This window comes from Oncorhynchus mykiss, chromosome 5 (genome assembly GCF_057628025.1).
Source record: "Oncorhynchus mykiss isolate SJ-2025 chromosome 5, ASM5762802v1, whole genome shotgun sequence".
NCBI classification, from domain to species: Eukaryota; Metazoa; Chordata; class Actinopteri; order Salmoniformes; family Salmonidae; genus Oncorhynchus; species Oncorhynchus mykiss.
Window position 1 is genome coordinate 24,618,610 of NC_143026.1, and position 25,584 is coordinate 24,644,193.

The following is a 25,584-nucleotide window of genomic DNA, read 5'->3' on the forward strand; positions in this document are numbered from 1 at the left end:
CCCCTCCGTCTGCACTCTCCTGTACCCCATCCCCCTCCGTCTGCACTCTCCTGTACCCCATCTCCCTCCGTCTGCACTCTCCTGTACCCCATCTCCCTCCGTCTGCACTCTCCTGTACCCCATCTCCCTCCGTCTGCACTCTCCTGTACCCCATCTCCCTCCGTCTGCACTCTCCTGTACCGTACCACATTTTGCCCATTGTGTAAATTGGTGAACAGTTCCAATTTCATGCTGCTGCCTAGCTTGTTGACTAACATAACTGTGGTTATACGATAGAGACGGATAACATGTCAAACAAAGGCCAGTGGGCCACATGGAAAAGTAAAAAGCCGGCCAAGGCTTCCACTGAAAATAAGACCTCCCTGTAACTATAAATAACTGTCATAAATAGGCAATACAAACAACTATAACGCTAAAGAGAAACTCAAGGGGAACCCAGGATACATACAGCGAAGATACCCAAGTCTAGTCTAACTGAATAACAAACTGCCTAAAGTAACCTTGGTGATTACACAAACCCAAACAAACTTCTCTGGGCTGTGGGAAATTTCTACTCCTGGCAATATACTCCTAACCTCAGCTCCCAACCAATGCAGAGTAGCAATCATAATATCCCCTTATTTACCTGTATGCCCTCTTTCTCAATGCACACGAGGGGGGAGGGGGGGGGGGAGTAGTCATTAGTCTATCTGAAGACAATACACAATTATATTCTATTCTCACCCACAAGCCCCCTTTTCCACCTTCCTACACCTCTTTCACTGTTTTAGTCAGAGGGGCTGTAAAGATTATTTACATTTGGGGGAGATTAAGGGCCTGGCTGTTCCACATGCTGCGGCCAGTGTCCATTGATGTCTAATTGAGTGATGTCGGTCAGAATAGCCCTGCTGTCTGCGCTTTGTGCTAAACCCTGCCATGGGAGAACTTTGACTTCTTCTCCATTGTCCACGACATCCCCACTACTATGACAGTTTTACCACGGCTGGCTGGCCGACCTCAATACCCAAACCCGATATCCTTTTATTCCGCCCTATTTTATCAGAACCCATTTTTTAAATATCCCTGAAGTGATTTGTTTTGTCTGTGCCTGCCTGGCTGTTTGTTAATGACTCAGTGAGGGTGGTGGGTGCCAGTAGGCTACATCTGCCTGATCACGACTGTGCTGTAATTACACAGATGATGCAGCAAGGGTTATTGAATGGAGACAGAGGTCACAGGATTGAATTGTGTTTGTATGTAATCTGGAGTGGGCATAATTCAGTACGTTTCTATACTGGGCCTACTTCTGCTGCACGAAGAGATCAAAGTATTATTACATGGCCTAGTGCTGTGAATCAAATCTTGCTGCTGTATTGTATTCAGGAAATACAGTACATCTCATGCAGTAATACATAACATTGTTTGTATCACAGATTGCATTGTGTGGTGTATTATATATGCAATATTAATGTGTATTCAGCATCTTTAACATTTTAAATTCCCTCTGAGCACATCAGAATCCCATTTGGATTTGGGATTGAGTGACTGGCCACTAATCTTTGGTCTCTCTGTCGAATATGCAGCTTATTCAGGGTGGTATCCTAATCACCCAAAGATTTATATCTATTTATACAGAGATTATAATGTGTGTCTTCTTTATCTCTCAATTGGATAGAGTTGTTGCATAACAGATGAGCATTCATTTCATTGCAACCCACCTGCGTAAAGATGGCCTGACAGTGCCCCCTGTTGTTCGAGGATGTATGCCACATCCACAAGTATTTGACGTTAATATCAAGTCTCATGACACATTAAAGACAATGGTAAACTAAGGACTGCAGTTATGCCTTACCAAAACTTAAATGTATTCTGTAGCTATGCTGACTTATTGTAAAGTGAGATACTAATGTGGTAGAGAAATTCTGTCCTCTGTGGTCTGAAGATGGGATGGCAGCCATTTTGGTTTCAAACTAACTCTGGCTCTGTCAACTCAGAGGAACTGTAGTTAGAAAGCTATCAGATTAAAATATTTTAGTAGCCACCCTATCAGTTGTAGATCTAAAAATTTAAAAACAATGTTGAGTAAATCACATAAAATCAGATTATGATACCAATTGGTACCAATTGGTAATTGGCCTAGTCCCTTTTTATTTTAAAGGTAGACTCAGTGATATGACGTAGATGCAGAAAGTAAACACCATAGTGGGTCAATTCCTGCAACCACTAAGAGCGCAGAGCCCCACCTGTTTGGAGCCACACCTGTTTAGCACACCTGTTAATTGAAATGCATTCCAGGTGACTACATCAAGAAACTGGTTGAGAGAATGCCAAAAGTGGGCAAAGCTGTCATCAAGGCAAAGGGTGGCTACTTTGAAGAATCTCAAATATAATATATTTGTTTAACACTTTTTTGGTTACTCCATTGCATGTGTTCTTTCATATTCTTGATATATTCACTATTATTCTACAATGTAGAAAGCAGTAAAAAGAAAGAAAAACCCTTGAATGAGTAGGTGTGTCCAAGCGTTTGACTGGTACTGTATATATGTAATACTTTCTTTGTTGCCTGTTTGCATGTTATTTTGGCATTAATACGTATCACATACTGGACAGAGCATTTGGAAAGTATTCAGTTCCTTGACTTTTTCTAGATTTTGTGACGTTAAATCTTTATTATAACATTTATTCATTTGTTTTCTTCCCCCTCATCAATCTACACACAATACCCCATAATGACAAAGCAAAAATAGGTTTTTGGAAGTATTCAGACCCTCTGCTATGAGACTCGGAATTGAGCTCAGCTGCATCCTGTTTCCATTGATCATCCTTGAGATGTTTCTACAACTTGATTAGAGTCCACCTGTGGTAAATTCAATTGATTGGACATGATTTGGAAAGGGACACACCTGTTTATACAAGGTCCCATAGTTGATAGTGCATATCAGTGCAAACACCAAGCGAATTGTCCGTAGAGCTGAGACAGGATTGTGTCGAGGCACAGATCTGGGGAAGGGTACCAAAACATTTCTACAGCATTGAAGGTCCCCAAGAACACAATGGCCTCTCTTAAATGAAGGAAGATTACTCAGCTCTTCCGGGGGAGAAGGCCTTGGTCAGGGAGGTGACCAAGAACCCAATTGTCACTCTGATGTAGCTCCAGAGTTCCTCTTGGAGATGGGAGAACCTTCCAGAAGAACAACCATCTCTGCAGCACTCCACCAATGTCAGATCAAATAGACTGGTTCTGAATAAATGGAGGGAGGGGTAGTTCCGACATCGTAAGGGTCCAGAGAAATTGCGTTATGTGAGTGGTTGCTCAAATTCTCTGCTGTTTTTGACCCTGGCTACAACGCTGTGAGCAGTTTGAAGCGAACCCATGCGCAGACTACCTTTAATACCTGCTTATTTCATTGTAAGAAGGGACTAAATAAAGGGGAAACATGTATTTTATTTTTGTCCACAGGAACATTCAAATGAACAAGTAGCACGTGAAATAGTGATTGCATATTAATTTACAACTGACCTGAAAAGTTGAGATAAATCTGGTGTCCATCCCAAATGGCAGAGCCACTATACACTGTCACTTGTCCTTTGCTAGGGACAGCCTCTCGTATGGCAGAGCTCCCACTGTTAGTGAGAAATGACAAACTCAAAGCATTTGTTCTTCTCAATCCCTTGGTGTGGCCTTGGTTCCAGTTGTAGTGTGCCGACTGCTCTGGGCTCATACACAGATCATTCCCTAGGAGTGACAGGATACACCCATCGCAGTGTTGCATTTCCCTTTACGCCTATCGAGAATTTGGGACTATAAGTTTCTATCTGCATTTGTCAAAATTGAGTTGACAGAACATTTAACAAAATAAAGCTACCTTTTTACAAAAAGTAGCTTTAATGTTGAATGCTCCTCCGAACATCAGTGTCCTGACGAGTGAGCACATTTTCTATGCCAGCCGAAATCATGCCTCATTAGCTAATGTATCCAAATAAATGTCTATAGAAAACAGCTTATACAAAATGCAGCTACTTTTGTTATTCTGGTTGCGCTTTTTGACGTGAATGTACGTTAGCCGTAGCTGGCTAGCTAGCAAGCCAGGGATAACAACGTTGTCAGCCAGTATGGCAATGGAACACAATGGAACGAACGTCCAGCCGGTTTGGGTAGCAACCTTAGATTTGTGTCGGGCCTATATCTGTGGAAGGATGAAATAGTATGAATAAATTCATCAAAACAACGTTAATGAAAATATGTCAATCATTATTTGAATATGTTGGTAACCCCTTGTATAAAAGTGATAATCCCCTCAAAGCCGGTGTTTGGAGGATACATTGGCACGTTTGCCGACCTGGCCAAACACCGTGCCAATACAGTATATCTTCCGAACACGGGCTTCGAGGGCATTAGCACTTAAATACCCCAATTAATTAAGTTAAATTGCTGACACCATTCAAACGATTGAGGCTTCGGAACTTTAAAGCCAATTATCTCAGAATCATCTTTCTGCAGAAATAACCTTGTAGTCCCAAACACTCGCTAGGTGTAATTTGTAAGGTTGTTGTCAGCATCTGACTGAGGATTTGGCATGGCAATAAAGAATATAGAATGTCTGATGATCTGATCAGCCAATAAAACACATTGTTGCACAGGGGAAGGTGTGGTTCTCTGTTTTTTATTCATACTTCCAGGTTTCAGTTGTATGTTCTGTTATTTGTCTAAGTCCTCAAATGAAAAAAGCTTACTTATTTAATTTAGATTCAGTGCCATCATGAATGGACAGTGGATTATATGTTTGCACATTTCTATAAGTAAGGTTATTCCTCACCGTAGAAAGTCTTAACTGGTAAATTGTGATATTACTATTTATTTAGCACATTTGCAGATGCTCGTAATTACAATTTTAAAGTTTATTCAAGATTTAGAGATTGAGCAACCCTCATGTTAATTATATGCAGTATAAACTTTTGTCAATAAGCCCTTATACATGCTTATTAAAACTTAGCAATGATAACTGTTTAGTACTTTGCTGTAATACAAATGCATAAAAAACATATGCAGTCATTATAGACATTAATAGAATATCAGGAAAGTCATTTCATTTTTAGTTTCAAATTGATGAGGCAGAGGGCTATGATATCTCTGGTCAAGGCTTACCTGGCATCCCTGATGAGCTTCCCAGCTCCACCAAGACTCTGGATTTCAGCTTTAACTACCTGCCAGCCATTAACAACACCACTTTTGTTAGGCTGAAGGAGCTTGTCTCAATGAATCTAACCAGGTTGGTTACTTCCTGTAACACTTTAAAAGGACTAAATACAGGGTTTGAGCTGTACATAAAATAAAGTTGTAGTCCTGGATTATCACTTTAAATTAGAAAATTAACAGAAAGTTGTTTCACTCTTAATTACAAATGCAAAATAAACTAGATATTTGAGGATGTCTTGCACCACCAAGACCTAGAGACTCTTGATAGGAAACTAGTTAATGTTTTTGTTGGATGATGCTTTTGTAGGACCTAAATCCTTGAAACATCTTAGTTTAACTCTGACATCAATGGATGATCTGAAATTCCTCACATCTTTAGAGACACTGGACCTTGGTGACAATGACATACTCCTTACATGATCTAGACCAGTTCAACTGGTAAAAAATGATGACACTCAATCTTCCAATGAATTCTCTCCAGAATATATCAGCTGCAGAGGTGGCCGTACTGAAGAATGCCAGCCTTCGACGTCAGCTTCGAAGGCAACATCATTGTGTACATTAAACCAAAGGCCTGTCACTTCAACAGCCTAGATTTCAGTGACTGTCTAAGCAAAGGAGACATTTCAATAATCTTAGCCGGATTGAGGAGTTCAGACCAACATTCTCTCTCTGGGGGTCTAAGAGGACAGCCCACCTGCCACCATGCGGGCTGAGTCCCTTTACACTTTCTGTAACACCACTGTGAATGAACTGAGCCTCTAAACACAGCACTTCCCAGATCTGATGGATGACGCCTTCAGAAGCTGGACCTCACCAGGTCTCATCTCCACTCCCTGCCGGCCTCCATTGCCAAGATGGCATCTCTTACCCACCTCATCCAGAACCAGAAGAGCTTTAACGACCTGTGTCAGACCAACACCGCCTCGCTTCCCCAGCTGACTGTTCTGTCTGTGAAGGGCAACTAGGCCCAAAAGCTGACCTTCGGGGTGGACTTTAAAGAGAGCTGCCAGAGGAATGCCACCAAGCTGGAGCAGCTTGACTTGAGTCAAAGTAGTTTGCTAAAAGGGCGGAGCTCAGTGCTCTGAAGTCCAGCTACAACTTCCCAGCAACTTCCATGAAGTGGGGGAACCAGCCATTCAACAAGATGTCAGGGTTGATAGAATTGGACTGCAGTCATTTGAAAGTCACCCGCATTAACCACACTGCAGCAGGTGGTCCTCTCCGAAGGCTAAATATCTCATGGAAGTTTGGTGACTTCAGTGTCCACTGGAACCTTCTGGAAGTTCTGATAAGCCTGGAGAGTCTCAATTTGAGGGGTGGTTCCTTTAAGGACAGGATTGTTTCTAATGGTGAGATGTTTATACATGTTCCTCTTCTATAGAGGCTGGTTTTGGCAGTGTGTGACATCGTATCTGTTAAGAATGCATTTCGCTACCTCACCAACCTGGCGCATGCAGATCTTAGTGGTACTAAACTAGTTGTAGCCAGTATGAATGCATTATCCACACTGAATAATGTCCTGCTAAATTTAGCCATGAATCAGATAGAAATGGTTGACTTAGACTCTGTCAAAGCTTTAACAGAAAAGAGCAAAATTTACCTGAGTGACAACCCTTTGGCATGCAACTGTTCCAATATTCAATGAATTGGTTGGATTCAGAGCAATGCCAATAAAGTGATGAACATTGATAGGACAATGTTTTGGTTCAAAGGAAAGGTTATCAGATGTGCATTTTGAATTGTGTTTTGTTGCAGGCATGTTAGCATTTGGATGTATGTCAATGGCAATTTTACCAATTGCATTTGTCATCATTAAGGAAGAAATACAGAGGATACAAACTGCTTCGAAAGGTGACAGGTTATTAGGATATAGTCAACTGCAGATGGTATCAGTTCAACTAACTTTCCAATAACCCTAGCCCAACCCTAAACTTCACCTCCAAAGAAAGCGGTTGCAGATGATAGTCTCAGCATTTATAGATGATCTTAAGGGGACAGTTCACCGTCTAACAATCAGGGTAGTTCAATCACATGCCTTACAGCTGAACTTTCCAAAGTTAAATACAAGGCCAGGCATTTGCCATTTTAATGTAGCTCTTCATAATCTCTACATCACAAAGCATTTTTTTTTGCATTTATGATAATTTCATTAAATCAATAAAAAGAAAAAATGAGTTTTATCATGCTTTTTATTCTCAGTGTTATGCAACTTTAGAAGTATAAATATCTGTTTTAATATACAACAGCTATGACATCCATAGAGGTTTCCTTGGGCATAATACCAAAACTCAAACAGTTTTATTGCACAGATCCTAAAAGACAAAACATAGTAAGCAAGTTCATCTAATGCTAGTTTCACACAAAGGAAAAAAGAAAACAAGCAGGACCATGAGGGACCCGACGGATGTTGAAACAGACAGTCTAACAGCACAACTGGGTGGCTGGGTAGGTGAGAATCACACACTACTATCAAACATATTTCCTGTGCTGTAGTACACAGATTTGGCAAATCAATTACACAATATACAAAATATACATCCATGAAGAATTTGTAAACAAACATTCAATGTGCTTTTTTTAAAGGATTTAAATGTCAATCGTCAGAAACAAAAGGGCATGGAGACAAATATATGCGCCGTCATTCATGTCTGTATCCAGAGTCTGTTTGACAGAGGACAAGATGAGCTCCGTAAGACATTTTCATCCCAATCATTCTTATCCTACTCTCCCCCAACTACTACAACTAGGAGGGGAAAGGTGTCTAATATTAAAGGTACATTTCTCTTTTGCCCAAATGTTTGACAATACATTTACAATAACTAATGAGAATAGTGAAACTTCAGATTCGGCTTAACACATTTAAAACATCTCTACAATCAATCTTATTTGTCTACTAATGTGCCTTCTTGGGTACAGTATGCAATTTATGTAAATATATTATGTCCAGTTTACATAGTATTTTTTGTTTGCCTCCCTAAGATAAAGTAGATTGTTTGTTATGACATATCCTACATTAGAGTTAATATTGTATCGCATAATTACAAACCTACTTTGTTTGATATTTAGGGTATGCAATCAAAAGGCTGAACTACAGGACATCTCTATGTCAGCGTAAAATAAATCAACCTTTTTCTGATACACAAAGCTAGTATCATCATCTAAACATCAACTGTCTAGAATAATGACATTTATGTATATGAACTAAGATTTGTATATTAGTGCATTTTGATTTTTACAAAATCTGTCCTTTCAAGCCTATTGTTAGCTAGACATTTAACTGGGCACAGTTTCATCTGGCCGATCTGGTACATAAATGTAGACTACTGCATCACTTATGGAAAAAGAAAAGTCTGGCGAAGAACGAAAATGACAAACAATACAAGGCTAGAACACAACTTCAGTACTGTAACTGAAATCTAATCTCTTGCAACCCTGACATTCTCAATACATTTGCTTGACGTTCACTTGAATTGAAGCCCTTTTTAAATTTACCATACCCGAAAATACATTTCACATTGTATGAATGTCTGTCCGTACAAATATAAACAGAACTGGAAAACAACACCCAATAGATGCAGACACCTCCTTAAAAATGGACTGAGAAATCCCTTCCATAGTGTGGCAAACATACTTAGAATAAACCAACAATTCTAACTCATTGGAGCTTGCATTCTACACATTGTCATAATAACATACATTAATATTTTCTCCTGGGCTCAGCATCTCAATTTTACACGGTCATTACAATTCTTCATACATCTTCACGACAAAATTACGATTGAACGCATTCTTGGGAACCACTTGCCCCTCTCACAGTTTTTTGTTTAATTTTCAACACTACATTTGAGGAAAAGCACATTTCCCCATGTAAGCTTGAAGTAAAATTCTGAACATATCAGAATGTGTTAAAATGACTGTTAGAGAGAGGTTGTATTTTTGATAGATATACATAGACATTACATTAGCTTATTCTAGACCACAGAATTATCAAGCGGAACATTATTCTGAAATGACATATCATTGAGTATACAAACATGACATTGCAAAATATATATATATATACAAAACAAACACATTCACTTAAGCCCATGTATCCCAATTTTTTACAGTTAGTTTAGTCATACTTATGTACACAATTGCATAAAAATCAAAGGTTTAGAAATGTAGAGATGTGAAAGGAATGTGAATTACACCATAACCTGCTAAGAACAGCAAGTTTTTTTTAAATTCTCCCTTAACTCTAAGGCCCCTTCCACTAAATATGATTCCAGAACCGTAAGATGATTCCATATTAAATAGTTCTAGGTGAGAAGCACAGGACATAGTGCAATCCTGCTGTGCACCGCTACCCAAAACAAAAAAACACACTTCACCTCTAGGTAATAATAAAAAAAAGTGACAAAGTATCTAAACAAACTTTTGGTGATATTTGACTTCTGTATGACACTTGCCAGTGAATGATCTGCATCACTGTCACACAACTAAAATGGTTCATTGGATGATGTGCCATGACTACTGTATTTTCACCTCACAAAGCTTTTTGAGTGGGAGTGAAATAGTTCAGTCTACACGCATCGAAAGTCTGCTACCTTCAATTTGAGGTGCTCTTAACCCAGAACTCTAAACCCAGAGTGCAATTCAAAACCTTGGAAAAGGCTACTCCTTACTGCCCACTGACATTTTGATTGCACATTGCACTCTGCTGTCGATTAAAAAATAAAACCTCCAAACAATCACAGGATACAAATTTGACACTTTTTTTCTTCACACAGCAGAGGACCACAAATGAGCAGCAAATCATTGTCTACATTCAGTCCAAAAACATTACACATTTACAGTATCGCCCAAAAATACGCTTACGCCACTACATACACACACTCTCTCTCAGGATAACACACCTCTCTCACGCCATATAAACACTGAAGTAACAGCTTCCCCGGTTCTCAAAAAAATAAGGTATGATGACACTATGAATAACTAAAATGTCTGCCTTGTCTGATCTTGGACATACTGCAAAAGTAAGGGTGGCTGCTGTTTTATTTTTTAAATTCCGCATTTCCTTTGTTTGCGGGGCCGCGTGGCGACTCCTTGGTTTGCTTGTGTCGGGCCGAATCTTTGTCTGAACCCTCTTTCACCACGGTAGCCACTCTCAAAGTCTCTCTCTTGGTGTTTTTCTGTGTAGAGGCTGCCTCTTGACCAGACTCCCTTTTCTTCTTGTCAGCCTGTTCTTTTCGGGTGCAGGCTACCTGTTTATCAGAGTTAGTGACCCTGGATTCAGCTTTACTGTGTTTGGCCTGGGGGGTGCTGTTGCTGGTGGAGGTGGGTGTTGGCCCTGTGGTATCCATCCCACCCAGACACCTATGAGAGTCTGATCTAAGGCCCTCTGACCTGGGAGCCTCTACCCTCGGTCTCCTCTGATCCTCCCTGGAGGTCTGGACCACAGCCTCCTGTCCGGTGCTGCCGCTGGCCCTGCCTGAGAGAGCTCCACCGTTGGGTGGGTGTGCTTCTCTTCTCATGGCTAGGGCCAGCAGGACTGGTACAGGGGTAGACTGGGAGGGAGCGCTGGCTTCGGTCAGAGGCTCTTTTTGGGCCTGCTGTCGGGGTGCAGCAAGGACCGGCGCTGGCTCTTTCATTACTGGGGTTGCAGTTGGGGCAAGATATTTGTGAGGGGGGGATTTCTGTTTGGAGTCTATGATTTGTTTAACAACAGTTGAAGTAGTGATTTCCTTTTGTTTTGAATTCATTGAGGTTGAGGCAGAGGTTTTGTGAGGGGGTGATTTTTGTTTTGAGTCCAGGTTATCTTTGATGACTTGGGCTGGGGTTGGGGCAAAGGTGTGGAGTTCTGGTTCTTTCTGTTTTGGGTCAGAGTGGTGTCTGACAACTGGGGTTGGGACAGGAGTTTGGCACGAAGATTTGTTTAGTTTGGAGTCTAAACTTTCTTTGACAATGTGGCTTTGAACCAAGGTTTTGATGAGGGGTTCTTCCTGCTTTGAGTCTGGGATTTCTTTGAGCATTGAGACTGTAGTTTCTTGCTGTTTTGAATCCAGGCTTACTTTGACGACTGGGGTGGGAGTTCTCACTTCATACCTCTCCCTCTCTTCCTCAGATCTTGGCTTAGTTTGGGGATTGATGGTTGTTTGATTTGTTGAAGCAGGACTTGGTGGTGACTGTTTCACTATCAGCACAGGACTCGTCTCTTTGGTATTCACATCAGCAGTTTGCTTTTTAGAGACTCTGATTTCTGCCTCAAGAGCCCCTTTGACCCAAGTTTTTTCAGCAAGACGGTGTGTTAAATTTGGCTTCTCTCGCTCTCCAGTCTTTGCAATGCTACCCTTTGTCTTTGGTGAAGTGGGACCTTGTCTAATTTGCTTTGCTACACTACTAATAGCTACCTGACTGCCAATGGGACAAGCATCTTCACATTGATCACACCTCTGTGTTGCTTCTGTTTTAGCAGTTGCAGTGTCCAAAATGCCTTTAGATAAGACACATTTTACATCCACTTTAGGACTTGTCTCTCTGACTTCGGCCATTTTCTCTCTTGCTGCGTTTGCAGCTTTGAGCTCCTCAACAGCAGACACACTGACCGGTTCACTGTCCTTGTTTAGTACTGGCCTGTTGCTTTGAACCTTGTCAGAGTTTTGGGTTTTCCCTATGGCGTCCTGTCTTGGGGCCATTTGACCACTTGTTCGGTTCATATCTCCAAGACTAGAGATTGGAGCAGGGATGGACGTTTGTGTAGTGGTCACTGTCGAGGGACTGCTGTATACCATCTGCTGCTTTGACAGGTATGAAGTCTGCTCTAAATTATATTGAACAACTGTAGTGATGCTACTTGTACTCTCAGCTGGTCTTTGTTTCTTATTGCTCTGCAGGTAACTGGGACCTGACTGACAATCTGAACTTTGCTTCACTGGTACAGCTGCATGAGGGGCAGTTGCTTGAACCTCTACCTTTGAGGCAGGGAAGGATGCTGCAGTATTTTTGGGATTCTCCGTCTTTGGAACGACAACTGTATCTGATGTCTTGGAGATATCGGTGTTGTTTTGCTGTGCGGGGGCTGGGGTCTCTTGAGGTGGCTCCACCTCCTCCTCCTGGTCTTCGTTGCTGACCTCCCGTATGGAGGGCGTCTTCCCACAGTTGGAGAAGTGGGCACTGTGGCGGAATGCCCTATGATCGTGAGTTATCATACTGGACCTGCTCTCTTGTTTCCCCCCAAAGTCTGAGACCTCCGCCTTGGAGATAGCCATTGGGGGTTCATGGTGACTAGGTCTGTCGTGTGGCTTCTCACCACTGCTACTGCATTTAAGCCCAGTGTTGGAAATACTAGCCTCCTCGTTGGTGGGAATTGGACTGCTAAGGGCCACAACAGCTCCAGGGCTTAGTGTACTGGTGGGGGGGCTCTTCTGCTTGTCAGATGGTTTTAGCAGGGGAATCAACACCTGCCGCTCAACTGGGCTTTGCAGCCACATGGGCGTCCCTATCGAGTCCATATCACCGTCAGACATCTTAGAGAGGCAGATATCTGTTTTAGACACCCTTGGCCCGGAGAGCAGGCCAATGTCTAGGGTGCCCTCCAGGGGTTTGAGGGAGGAGACCAAACGCCCCTCCAGCTTGTACTCTGAGGAGGTCTTCCTGAGGGAGCCTTCACTGGAGGAGATGAGCTGGAGTTTCTCCACGGCGCTTCCCTCTCCTCTCCCAGCAAATATCTTGGGGTTCAGGCCCTCAGGGCTGGAGTGGACGCTACCCATGGTACCCTTGACGTGGTCTAGAGCCAGGGCCGAGTCCAGCTGAAGACTCTTGGACCGGGTGGAGCCAAAATGGAGGCTCTCATGAATGACGGGAGAGAGTCGGCACATGCAGTCTTCTCGCTCCTCGAATGACTGCCTCTTCCGGGCAAACTCTATGTTGGGGGCCTTGAAGTCAAGCCTGTCTGGCTTACCACCCTCCTTGCTCTGCCTGGACAACTGCCACTCAGTCTTCTGGGGGCTCCAGTCAGGGTGGATGGAGCACAGTGGCGAGTCAGAGCTATTGCCCACTAGTGGTTCAGGGCTGCCTTCACTGGCCCGAGTGTTCAGCTTCTTGTACAGGACATCTTTTACAGTGGTGCTGGCAGCTTTGCCTTCCAGTGAGACTGTCTCTGAGCCCTGGCTTCTTCCTCCTTCAGCACCAGACATATCAGACTCCTGTAGTGCGTCCTGCTTCTGCAGGGACTCTCGCCTCTCTGACCAGTCCTGTCTTTTCATCACCACCTTGGCTTTCAGTTTCTCCTTGTCCAGTTCCTCCATAGACTCCTGGCGGCCCACCTTGCGTCCAACAGGCCTCTTGAGGCAGCCCTGCTCTGCCGGCCGGACCCGGGTGATGGCCGGAGGCTCGCAGGACATCTCCTCCACACTCTGCAGGGTGTGGTGTTCCCTGTCCCCAGGCATCAACTCTTCTCCCTGGGCCTCTTCCTGGGTCACCTCCAGGTTGTGCTTCCTAGAACACATGTGCTTCTTGTCGCCCGTGTAGGAGGGCGACAGCTTCTCCTCCGACTGCACCCGCTTAAGGAGCGGCGAACGGGGAGGCTCTGCGCTCTTGGGACGTGTCATGTGGCGGACAATGGTAGGGGGCGAGTGCATCTTGACTGGGAAGGCCTGGGTGGTCTTGGAGATCCCCATGGACCCATGGCTTAGTAAAGGAGAGGGTGAGCGCTGCGGGGAGGTGGGCTGGGGGGTCGGGGATGGGGTGCGGGCCAGAGGGGAGAGGGGAATGCTACCGACAGACTTGCGACGGCCCTGTCGGAGCCTCTGGCCAGTCAGTTTGGGGCCCAGGCCGTGGAGGGTGCTGGGACGGATGTGGCCGGAGCCTGCGGGGGAGTTTGGAGCGCTGGAGCTGGGAGAGCTACTCTGAGAGGAGTTGCCACCTGGAAACACAGAGGGAAGGACATTCTTCAACTATAATATTTCATAGTTTTAAATATTGTAAATTCATCCTAATTTAACAAACATTGATTGTTTTACTGAGACACACCACATGTATTTTATTGATTAAAATCTATTTTATTCCATAAAATGTAAATGAAAGACAGTCACTCTCACCTGACTGATTGAAGTCAGGGGTGGGTCGGAAAGCTGCAGTGGGGGAGCGGGGAGACATGCTGTGAGTAGGGGAACCTGGGAGACTCTCCCCAGAGGACAGGGAGCGGTTGAAGGAGGAGAAACTACGGCTGGTGTGGAGCAGAGGGGAGGGCTGCATGGCGAAACGCCTGAAAACAGACCGCCGCCTGTGGGGAAAGAGGAGAGAAGACACGGTCAGTCTATCACTATGAGGCCCAGGCACTCCCTACATTCGATTTGTGGTCTTGACTCGAGTCTAATCTAAGAGAATTATACTTCAAATGGTGTTATTACTATAGATGCGTTCTGGCAAATAGCGCAAAGAGAGAAGACACTGAATCAGTCCACCACTATAGGGCCAAGCAAGAACGTTCCATCGAAAATGCAATTTTTGTAGGTAGAAAATAGATGTGTAGTGTTGTGATATCTATGATCATTGTTCTTCAAAAATGGTGGTAAACAATGTACATACTATTCCTGAGTAATCAATTCAGTGAAAGAAAAAGGACAGCCAGAGGAAGATTAAAAACTTAAGACTGACACGTGACGAGGGTTGACATTGTCAAGAAGTGACAGAGTTTTAGCACCGTTGCAAGGAGCCACAGCTACACCCTGTGGTTATACTGTATATGACATCATCTGGACATGTAAACTGTTCAAATTTACTAGCGACCTCTACAGAGCAGACTTACAGAGGTTTAGTTAATTTGTATTTATTATGGAGCCCCATTAGCTGCTGGGGTCCTGCAAAATTAAGGCAGTTTATACAATCAAAAAAAAACATTACAATATATTCACAGATTTCACAACACAGTGTGTGCCCTCAGGCGCCTACTCCACCACTAACACATATCTACAGTACTAAATCCATGTGTATGTGTGTATAGTGCGTATGTTATCGTGTGTGTGTGTATGCATGTGTCTGTGCCTACGGTTGTGTTGCTTCACAGTCCCCACTGTTCCATAAGGTGTTTTTTTAATCAGTATTTTTAAATCTAATTATACTGCTTGCATCAGTTACTTGATGTGGAATAGAGTTCCATGTAGTCATGGCTCTATGTAGTACTGTGCGCCTCCCATAATCTGTTCTGGACTTGGGTATGCATGGGTGTCCGAGCTGTGTGCCAGTAGTTTAGACAGACAGCTCGGTGCATTCAACATGTTAATACAGTGCCTCTCATAAATACAGGTAGTGATGAAGTAAATTTCTCCTCCACTTTGAGGCAGGAGAGATTGACATGCATATTATTATTAGCTCTCTGTGTATATCCAAGGGCCAGCAGTTATGCCCTGTTCTGAGCCAATTGCAATTTTCATAAGTCCTTTTTTGTGGCACCTGACCACACGACTGAATAGTAGTCAAGGTGCGACAAGACACAACTAGGGCCTGTAGGGCCTGCCTTGTTGATAGTGTTGTTAACTATTAGATATAGTTCATATCTAATAACAAAATGGTTTCTCGTATAGAAAATAACACTAAACCAAACACAAATGTCTTGCCTTTCTTGCGTCTTCTCCTTCTTGGGCTTCTTGGTGCGTCGGACCATCTTACTCCTGTAGCTGTTCCTCCTGGCAGGCCCTGTTTTGATGAAGGTGTTCTCAAACGCAGTGGTGGAGATGGCTACCCTACTGCCACTCTGGAGGAAGCAAATACAGAGATCCATAAGATAAACTGACCCAAAATGAATTAGCTCCATTGTATGAAGTTACAAACAGAGTTAAAAAAGTGGGCTCGACTGTAAATTCAATTACCACTAGATAAACAGTCTATTATAAACTGGGTGGTTCGAGCCCTGAATGCTGATTGGCTGACAGCCGTGGTATATCAGACCGTATACCACAGGTACGACAACACCTTTATTTTAACTGCTCTAATTACGTTGGTAACTAGTTTATAATAGTAACAAGGCACCTCGGGGTTTGTGATATATGGCCAATATACCATATATATATACACAGCGTTGCATTGTGCCTAAGAACAGCCCTTAGCCGGGGTATATTGGCCATATACCACACCCCCTCTGGACATTGCTTAAATATATGAGCTCCATAATGAGAGTATCAAGTTACAAACTCCAGATACCTTACGCGATTACATCATAACCTTTTGTGGATGTAATGGTGGACAATTGTTATATTATAACTAGCAGTTATATCTGATGAAACTTTATATCTAATGTTCTCTGACCTTGAGCAGCAGTTCCACCACCTCAGTGTGGACCAGGCCGTGGACCGTCTCTCCATTCACATGAGTGATGAGGTCACCAGCTTTCAGCCCTGCCTTGTGGGCCGGACCCGGGTCCTCCACACTCTGAACAACACACAGAAACACACTGTTAGCTACTGTATCTATTAATCACTCCGTAATGAAACATTGCAGTACAATAACAAAAACATTGTTTTCCCATGGTGCAGGTTTAATTGAATCCAGCCACTCAACCTATTATTCAATATCTAATAACACAGATGAAAGTGACCACTTGTTGTACCAACAGAAATGTACTATTTTACCAGTGCTTCATTAGATATTTGACTGTGCTTGTTTGAACATGATCAAACACGAGGCTGTGAAAAGTCAGATTCCCAGTGCCACCCAGAAGCTCCTCGACCCATTTCAGTTTGAAAATCAGCCCAGCAGAGGAGTTGATGATGCCATTCTTACTCTCAACATGGTCAATAGACATCTAGAAGGTGCCAAAAATTCCATGTCAGGGTTCTGTATGTTAACTTCTCTTCTGCCTTCCAACACAATCTAGCCTTACATTCTGGCACAGAGACTCATAAGGGACCTCCTTAGATTGGGGGGCTGGTTTTGTGGCTGTTGGACTTCCTGAGCCAGAAGTCACAGCGGATCAAAGTAGGTCCCCCACCTGTCGGACATACGCACCACCAACAAAGGCTCTCCTCAGGGATGTGTTTAGTCCCCACTCCTGTACATCTTGTACACTAATAGTTGTACTAGTTCCAATCCTGACAGACACCTCGTTAAGTTCGCTGATGACACTGCCTTGATCAGCCTGTTGCATGATGACGAGGAACACCATGGCCCAGTCCTAAATGACTTTGTAGAGTGGTGTGAATCACACTTGGTCCTCAATACCAATAAGACCAAAGAGATGTGCATAGACTTCAGGAAGCGTACAACACCTACCTCAGCAACAAATATCAGAGGTCAGAACATAGATATTTGTATTCCTCTACAATTTCTGAGTGTCCTCTTGGACAACAAGCTTCAGTGGAGTAAATGTACAGACCTGAGATTGTACTTTCTCAAAGAACTGGGATCTTTTAAGGTTGACTGTACTAAACCCACTCTGTTTTACAAATCTTTCACCCCCTGGCAAAAAAACGGAACTAGACAATAATTTGTGCCAGGTGTGATATCCCTCCGAAACAGCTCGGGCTAATGTTCCTATCGACCCAGTAAGGCCAGCAGGCTATTCTATTTTTATGGGTATATAACAGTTATGAAAGTTGTATTGTGAATTTGTTTTGTATTTAAACGTGTACATGACACTGCAAAAACATTTCCTCATAGACAGTCAGTAAATCAAAGTAAAGTTCTTACCCAGACTGTGTGGTAGACAGTGTAGACATCACGATCGCATGCGTACACCGGGATGGCCCGCAGCGTAAAGCCAAATTTCTTCCCCGAGCTGTGGATGATGATTGGATGCCTAGGGTTGATGACGCCGAGGGAGGAGTCTCGGCTGGGTGAGGAGTCACGAGAGGAAGGGTCAGAGGAGAGAGAGTAGGGGGATATGGGGCTGGCCAGTGGGGACACCCCGAAGATATCTGGAACAAGAGACAAATATAAATTGTCATTTGAAATGACTAAAAACGTCTGTAAATATCACAAAGTCGGCCTTTCAGATATCTGGAACAAATGAGAAACACAATTCTAATGATATCTGTACCACTAAGAGACACATTAATGAAGGGCATTATTACTTGGGAAAATAATGTGGTCATTGTGATACAATCAAGGGACTAATCTGGGAATGTGCCAGATACATTGTGAGAGCAAAATAAATGTTGCCATAGACATTTTTATATAGCACACCATCAATTTTTATGCAAATGTTATATGATGAATTTTCCAATTCTTCAAACCAAAATACCCAGTGGAGGTTAATTTAAAGGTTAAAACAAAGACACGCATTCAATTGTCATTGTCATTTCTATTGATCTGTCTTCCTGTAGCTCTCCCCTCAATAGCCAGCTGTTCCTATACAGCCTGGAATCACTGTGCCCCTGCTGGGAGTGCGACATGAGGGATTTACCCTTAGGGGGTGTTTTTCTCAGCTACTACCTCAGTTACAGGCTCCTCTTCTGTGCTACTGCATACACAGCCACTCCATAAACAGTAGCTTCTTCCCAGCAGCAGCCGTGCCGGGCCAATTTCACACAGATCTAATGGCCTCTTATCTCTCTCACACTCTGCTCTTTAACCATCCTTAAATCGAAATGCTGGAGATCGCAGGGGTAGGGTGTGTGTATCGTCTGACTCACCTCCAGGGATCATGAGGGAGAGGGCACTGGCTGAAACAGACTTGGGGACTTTGGCAACAACACCATGCTTCTCCCCATGTCTATCGGGCCGCAGGCCGCCATGCTGGCCTCCGTGGTCCACGGGGGTCTTGGAGGAGGAGTCAGGGCTGTCTAAGCCCTCCCCTCTGGAGGGATGCAGGTCCAGGTGCTCAGAGAAACTACCTACTGACCAAAGAAGAACAGGTACAATGTCCCATCATTTTTTTTTTTTTTACTTACAGTCAGGCACATTAAAAACATTGAAACAACTCCACGTGATAACCGTATCATTACTTTTCTTGAATATCAGCTGAACCAGTCAACAGCCAACATGATGACAATTCTTTAACACTATCCCTACATCTTCTACAAGCTTTAACCAGTGCTTGAGGCCTCCATACCAGAGAGAGTAGCCCCGCTGTGGGTGCTTCCGGGGGTGGTTGCGTCAGCCTCATCCTCTTCTATGGAGAAGGCCAGTTTGGTGGGTTCCCTTAGGGCCAGGGACTCCTCGTCTCCGTCCTCAGCCGAGATGGCGAACTTGGGGAGCAGGCCGGGCGGGCGAGGGCCCATGCTGGGGCTCTCTGTGTCTGAGGATTGAGTGAGGGAGGGCCTGGGGGGAGAAAGGAGGAATGGATAAATATCAACCCCCATCAGAAAAAACATTCAGGACATACTAGCTAACTATTATAGATGTTGTACTGACAAAATGTTAATATAAGCAGGTTATGCACTGCCATCTTTGTCTTAAGGTATTCTGAGACCCTGTAATAGTGGGGGAACTTAAATAATACCAAAAGTGTGTGAAAACAATAGATAGTTTGAGTATAGCAGAAGGGATGTTGTGAGGCGTACATTTCAGTGAACTCTGGTGTCCAGCTCAGAGAGTCTACAGTCAGAGGGCTCTCACTCTTCTTCTCCTCAGGCTCTCCTTTCCCATCCAGCTGGCCACGGGACAGGTCCAAGCTGCTGTACACCTACACACCACAGACAGACAAACAGTTAACCCTTTACACTCGTGGGAATTGGCCTATATGGATGGGGCTAAATTGAAATGTTGCATAACAATGGTAGCAATTGAAAGGGAACAGTTTGGAGATTATGGGGAAATTATTACTCCAAAATTGAGGACAACAGTTCACCTGACAAGACTGAATACAAACATTACACTGTTCATTTTACATTTACTGTACTTTTTTGCTGCATTTGTTGATAATGAAATCTGAGAATACATTCAGTAACATGAGAATATTCCTTGATAATTGGGGAAGTTGCAACATAAGACACAGAAATTACAAGGGTTTGATGTGAGGACTGGTGTCACACGTCTTCAAAGTGTGCCAAGTAATTTCGATGCACTTTATGACTCAAGGATGACAAACTATAAGGTGTTTATTACTCTCTCTTAGCTGTATTGTTGAGGATTTAGAGCAGGGGTGTCAAACTCATTCCATAGAGGGCCTAGTGTCTGAAGATTGTTTGTCTCTCCTTTCAATTAAGACCTAGACAATCAGGCGAGGGGAGTTCTCTACCAATTAGTGACCATAATTCATCAATCATGTACAAGGGAGGAGCGTAAACATGCAGACACTCAGCCCTCCATGGAATGAGTTTGACACCTGAACTAGAGCAAGTGTACTTGTAGTTACTTTATTTGGGACTCAACCCTGCATCCCCGCCATCACACAATGATCCATTAGAAATTGTGCAATTTGAAAGCCTGTTCTCTTGCCAACATGACTAGCTAAGTTATAAAATATGATATTACAGTTTTAGGCTTCACGGTGCAATTCAGAGAAACAGATCGTAATTTTGGTGTGCATAGAAATGAGTCATGAGCGCATTCAGATAAACTCAGGGTATGACAACATGTCATCTTGTAACTGTACATCAAACATAATGATCATAAACGTTGACACTGTATATGACGAGTTATATGGAAATGTAAAGTGCACATTTAGACTCAATATGTGTTTGGCTTGCTTGTATGACATCAAAGGTATTTATTATAATCCTCAACATCTTTCAAAATACATAGTCCTCTTAAACTCTTCACTCAGACAACAAAACATTTGCAAAAGTTGCCCCAATGAGAGGGAGGGGGTGCGTGCTGTGCTCAAGTTCAGAACGGTTGTCAGTCAAAACCCATACAGAGCTGTGAAGCACAGAGCCAGAAGTTATGTATAGTAGGGCCAGAAGTTATGTATAGTAGGGCCAGAAGTTATGTATAGTAGGGCCAGAAGTTATGTATAGTAGGGCCAGAAGTTATGTATAGTAGGGCCAGAAGTTATGTATAGTGGGGCCAGAAGTTATGTATAGTAGGGCCAGAAGTTACGTATAGTAGGGTCAGGATGATACCAGTATCGCGATACTCGTTAGTATCGTGGGAAAGAAACAAAACACAAAGCGGATTTGACTTCTTCAGGAAAACAGCACTAATGTTGGAAACAAACATTATGTTGTCATCCAGAGTCACATGTATTTATTTTCCAAACTATAAGCACACAATATTTTACATACAGCAGGTTTTTAAAGGACCAAAGAGTTTGAACTGCTTTGCGTTTTCATTTTTGCCAAGAAAAAAAATACTTTGATACTGGTATTATTGTCACAGCCCTAATTTATAGCATGTTACTATACTTCCACTGTGTCCAATTTAGTCATTTATCAGTGCCCAAATGTGCAATTTTCAACCCGTATATGGGTACGAGTGTAAAGGGCTACATACCTGGACACCATGCAGGGACAGACACACAGAGACTTTACAGTCTTTCCTCATAGAGGACAAGATTACTACATCTAAACACCATTACTATCATCAATATATCCGTTTAGTATTGGGACACAGAGTCTGATACCATAGAAACCACAACCAGTGGTTCCAAAATAGTGGCAGCAGCCACAGGTTAGATTATCAGGCTGTGCACAAAAAACTGGTAACAACTGGGTAACAAACAGTCAGAAAGATCTAGGTAGGTAACTGAATAAAAACTGTTTCTCTGAGACATTCTTCTGCCTTAGAAGGCACTTTGTGCATTATTTTCAGAGGCAGAGCGTACTGCAATGCAGCACAACAATGTGTGCAAGTCTGTGTGTGTGTGTTTGCATTGTGTTCTAAGTTCTACCAAAATAGATCTGATTTGCAGCAGAAAATGTATGCAAAGCCGAGCTCTACATAACATGCTGCAGGGGGGTTGGGGGGAAAGACGCAAAGAATGTGATGGACCAAAAATCTATCATGTTGGGTTTTCATTGAAAGCTGCAGATATTTGTATGAACTACATATATTTTCTGTTGAGGGTAACTACCTCATTGATCCACCATTGTTTTTCAATCATAAGGAGTAATATGGAAGTGAGTAAGCAGTAATGCCTTGAGCGAATCTTTTGTAATTTATCAAGACTGAGAGGAGGGGCGGGTAGAGTGGGGGGGGATAGATAGAGAGAGAACGAGAGGGGTGTTGAGTGTGTGTGTGTGTGTGTGTGGGGGGGGGGGGGGGGGGGGGGGGTAGACAGAGAGAGAGGTACAAAGAGAAAGACAATCCACCTTGGAGAATCTGTGAGAGCAGGACGAGAACTGACGTAGCTCCACGTTGAAGTCTTCATCATTGGTATCCTCCTCTTCTTCCTCTGTCTCCAAGTGATGGTACCTATCCGATCGAGCTGTAGGGATAAAACATTAGTTACCATCTTTACTAAACTTTCACTTTTGAAGTGGCTGTATTCTATAGTATAGGTTAGTGCACATTTTGAGAGCAGGAAGTAAACTCACTGTCAAAGTAGCTGGTGTCGTCCTCTGACTCCAGCTGAGGGATGAACTCAGCCTTCTGTCTCAGCAGACTGTCCCAGTCCAGAGTGTGGAAGAACTGGTGGTGCTTCACCTCATATGCACCACCTAAGGATGGAAGGACATGCAGTACACATTAAGAACACAGAGACACTCAGAGATACACAGATATCTTGCACACAAAAGACTAGTGAATGCAAGCACTACAAACGCACTCAAACACTTCCGCTCCGTCCAAGATAAAGGTTGACATTGGACAGCGGTGGCAATGCCCCAACACAAAAGGAAGAAGTGCAGACGCTAACATTTCTTCCTCGCTTTATCATTGGCTGGCACCCAAAAGTCGTATCACCGGTCATAAATTATGCAGTGCAATTTCCTGCCGGTGACCTTTGAGGAAGGGACGGAGGACCGCCTGCTGAATGGTTCGACTCGACCCAGGGGATAGGCTCTGATGAATGCAGTCCCGTGTAACCTGATTAGATTGAATCTGCTACGCAGGAGACTAAATTTACATCCTAAATGGCCCACTATTCCCTATGCTGCACTACCTTTGACCAGAGCCCTATGGGCGATATAGGGAATAGGGTGCCATTTAGACGTAGTCAAACAGTGGGCGGCCCGTGGTCTCCGGTCAGGGACAATGTTTACGATCCGCAGACGCTGATGATGCGTGACCTTGCCCAGGTCGACATTCCTGAGGGGGCCCATTTACAAGGCAGTATTGTTATGTGATAAACTGTTCCGCCTATTTGGTTGACCCAATTTCTCCCTCTGTATGTTTAAATAATGCGCTGTGATGAGAAGCCACATGGACAGTTATGGGAATATAGCACTGTCTGTACCTGGAATATTTTATCTGAGGAGAGAGAATGCTCCCTGGTAGGTCATAACTGGTTGTAAAACCTCTTAACAGTAAAAAGGTGCTGAGTTTCAACAAACTAAAAGTAACCCACATAAATGTGCCAGAACTGTAGGTTCTTTACACATGGTCCTTCCCAGCACGGTTCCATCAACTATGGTGAATGTGAAACCAGGCCAGCCCAGTACAGCTTGGCTTGGCTCGGTAGTGTGAAAATGGTATTTGTGTGTGGCATGTGTTGTGCACAACTTGTGACTTGACTACCTGTGCCCATCCTCTCCAGGGGGTTCTGTCTGAGTAGGAGGGTGATCAGTTCCTGGGAGTCAGCAGGGGGAGCGTCCTCTCCCTCCGGCCAGTTGATCTCATCTGGGAAACAACACATACTCAGTTCGTTAGCACTTAGTAATATCCCAGAAACAACATATACTGCATTAACTAGCAGTTAGCAATATCCATGAGATAACAAATACTGAGTTAGCTAGCAGCTAGCAATATCCCATAGACAACACATACTGAGTTAGCTAGCAGTTAGCAATATCCATGAGACAACACATACTGAGTTAGCTAGCAGCTAGCAATATCCCATAGACAACACATACTGAGTTAGCTGTGAGCCACAGTTTTAACAGTCCCACAATTACAATCTGATTAATGCATGCTATTGTGCACTTCCTTAGACAAAGGTCATATTGTTTATTATTGACAACCTTCACTACCTCAAGGATGAGAAATTCAATTCATCAGTGTCTGTTCTCCAGTACTAAAATAATGTGTTATCCAGGTCTGAAAAAATGATTGTGTCTGCATGTTTGTGTGTATGTGTGTGAGTCTGTTCATGTGTGTTTGACCAGTGTAGACCGCTAGCAACAGTTGAGAAATACCAGTGTATACCAAACCAGTAGATTCTGTGCCATGCCACGGTTGTCTCTTTGGCGCCATGAGGCCCCCATTTTAATCAAATTTGGGAGTGGGGCATGAATATGCATGGTGGCCCTCAGGCCTGAGCAGCGTGGCATTCAGCTCAGTGTGTTCAGAGCCCTTTAATTAACACTGGGTCTCTATGGTCTAGTATGATGGAGAGCACACCAAATCTGTCATGGCACCACATTAATTAACATAGGATAGATCGAGCTTATGTGTAAAGGATCAGTTTACAAAGAACATCACATGAAAAAATCTTATTTGTTGCATATAATAAGTAGGCGAATACACCATGTCTGTGCTATACACTTAAAATGGCTTGAAAACAATGGCCATAAGGAATTTGGCACAATATAGAGCACACCAAATCTGTCAAAGCACACCATTCAATTTCATAGGATAGATAGAGGGGGCTCTCTGACGTTCCCTGTATTGACTTCTCTCTAACAACTTCCACTGCTGTCATTTTTTTAAGTCTTGTTCCTTTATTCAGCATAATGTGCTGTAAATGTAAAAAGGCTTGAACACAACAGCCATAAGGAAGTTATCATACATTTGAACTTGAGAAATGTCTTTAGTTTTAATGTAAGCCACATCCCACACAATTGGTTTTGTGCATAACATGCCTTGATCCCAAATAAATGGGAAAGATTGGCACCATCCAATTCCATACTATTTAGTTAGATATTGCCAATCTTTCCCATTCACTGGGGATAAAGACCTTCAGATTTTTCTCCTACTTAGTAATGCATTGTTGTCAATGTTAAGTGAAATTTCAACATAATTGGAATTTAGGATTCGCCCTAAATGTCAACTCAAAAAGAGAGAAGTGAGACTGACCACTGATGACCTGTCCGAACAGTTCTTCTGGTGTGTCTCCAAAGAAGGGTACGCAACCCACCAGGAACTCATAGAGTATGATGCCCATGGCCCACCAGTCCACTGGTTTCCCATAACCCTGTCTAAGGATCACCTCTGGAGCGATGTACTCTGGGGTCCCACACACCTACACACACAGACAGAAGGCAACAGGTACTAGTAGTACGTTTTGGTGAAGCGTTGAGGCTTGAAACTGTGTCATATTTGATAAACAATCACAAGCTGTAGGTATTCAGTCTGAGCACGTCAAACAGTGTTCAAACCGGATACCGTAACGGTCATGTTCTCTCTGCTTGCTTGTTTTAATTATGAGAAACTATAAATGAGTG

The 25,584-nt window shown here is 43.3% G+C and overlaps 1 protein-coding gene across 19 annotated transcripts in view; it reads right to left on the bottom strand.

The window, feature by feature from the left end:
- Nucleotides 1-7,353: 7,353 nt before the first annotated feature.
- The window catches only part of LOC110523477 (microtubule-associated serine/threonine-protein kinase 3), a 174,235-nt gene continuing 156,004 nt past the window's right edge, over nucleotides 7,354-25,584 (bottom strand). For 10 of the 19 annotated variants that reach the window (XM_036977104.2, XM_036977101.2, XM_036977105.2 and 7 more), the window contains 12 exons: nucleotides 25,217-25,382; nucleotides 23,720-23,821; nucleotides 22,579-22,701; nucleotides 22,354-22,469; nucleotides 19,663-19,784; nucleotides 19,212-19,420; nucleotides 18,793-18,996; nucleotides 17,849-18,075; nucleotides 16,469-16,591; nucleotides 15,781-15,917; nucleotides 14,263-14,447; nucleotides 7,354-14,087 (listed from right to left, as the gene is read on the bottom strand). In XM_036977104.2, coding sequence (XP_036832999.2) covers nucleotides 10,219-14,087; nucleotides 14,263-14,447; nucleotides 15,781-15,917; nucleotides 16,469-16,591; nucleotides 17,849-18,075; nucleotides 18,793-18,996; nucleotides 19,212-19,420; nucleotides 19,663-19,784; nucleotides 22,354-22,469; nucleotides 22,579-22,701; nucleotides 23,720-23,821; nucleotides 25,217-25,382 — 5,583 coding nt within the window. In that variant the 3' untranslated portion in view covers nucleotides 7,354-10,218. The remainder of the gene's footprint in view (nucleotides 14,088-14,262; nucleotides 14,448-15,780; nucleotides 15,918-16,468; nucleotides 16,592-17,848; nucleotides 18,076-18,792; nucleotides 18,997-19,211; nucleotides 19,421-19,662; nucleotides 19,785-22,353; nucleotides 22,470-22,578; nucleotides 22,702-23,719; nucleotides 23,822-25,216; nucleotides 25,383-25,584) is intronic. The other 9 variants (XM_090234258.1, XM_036977102.2, XM_090234264.1 and 6 more) reach the window with 1 other exon arrangement.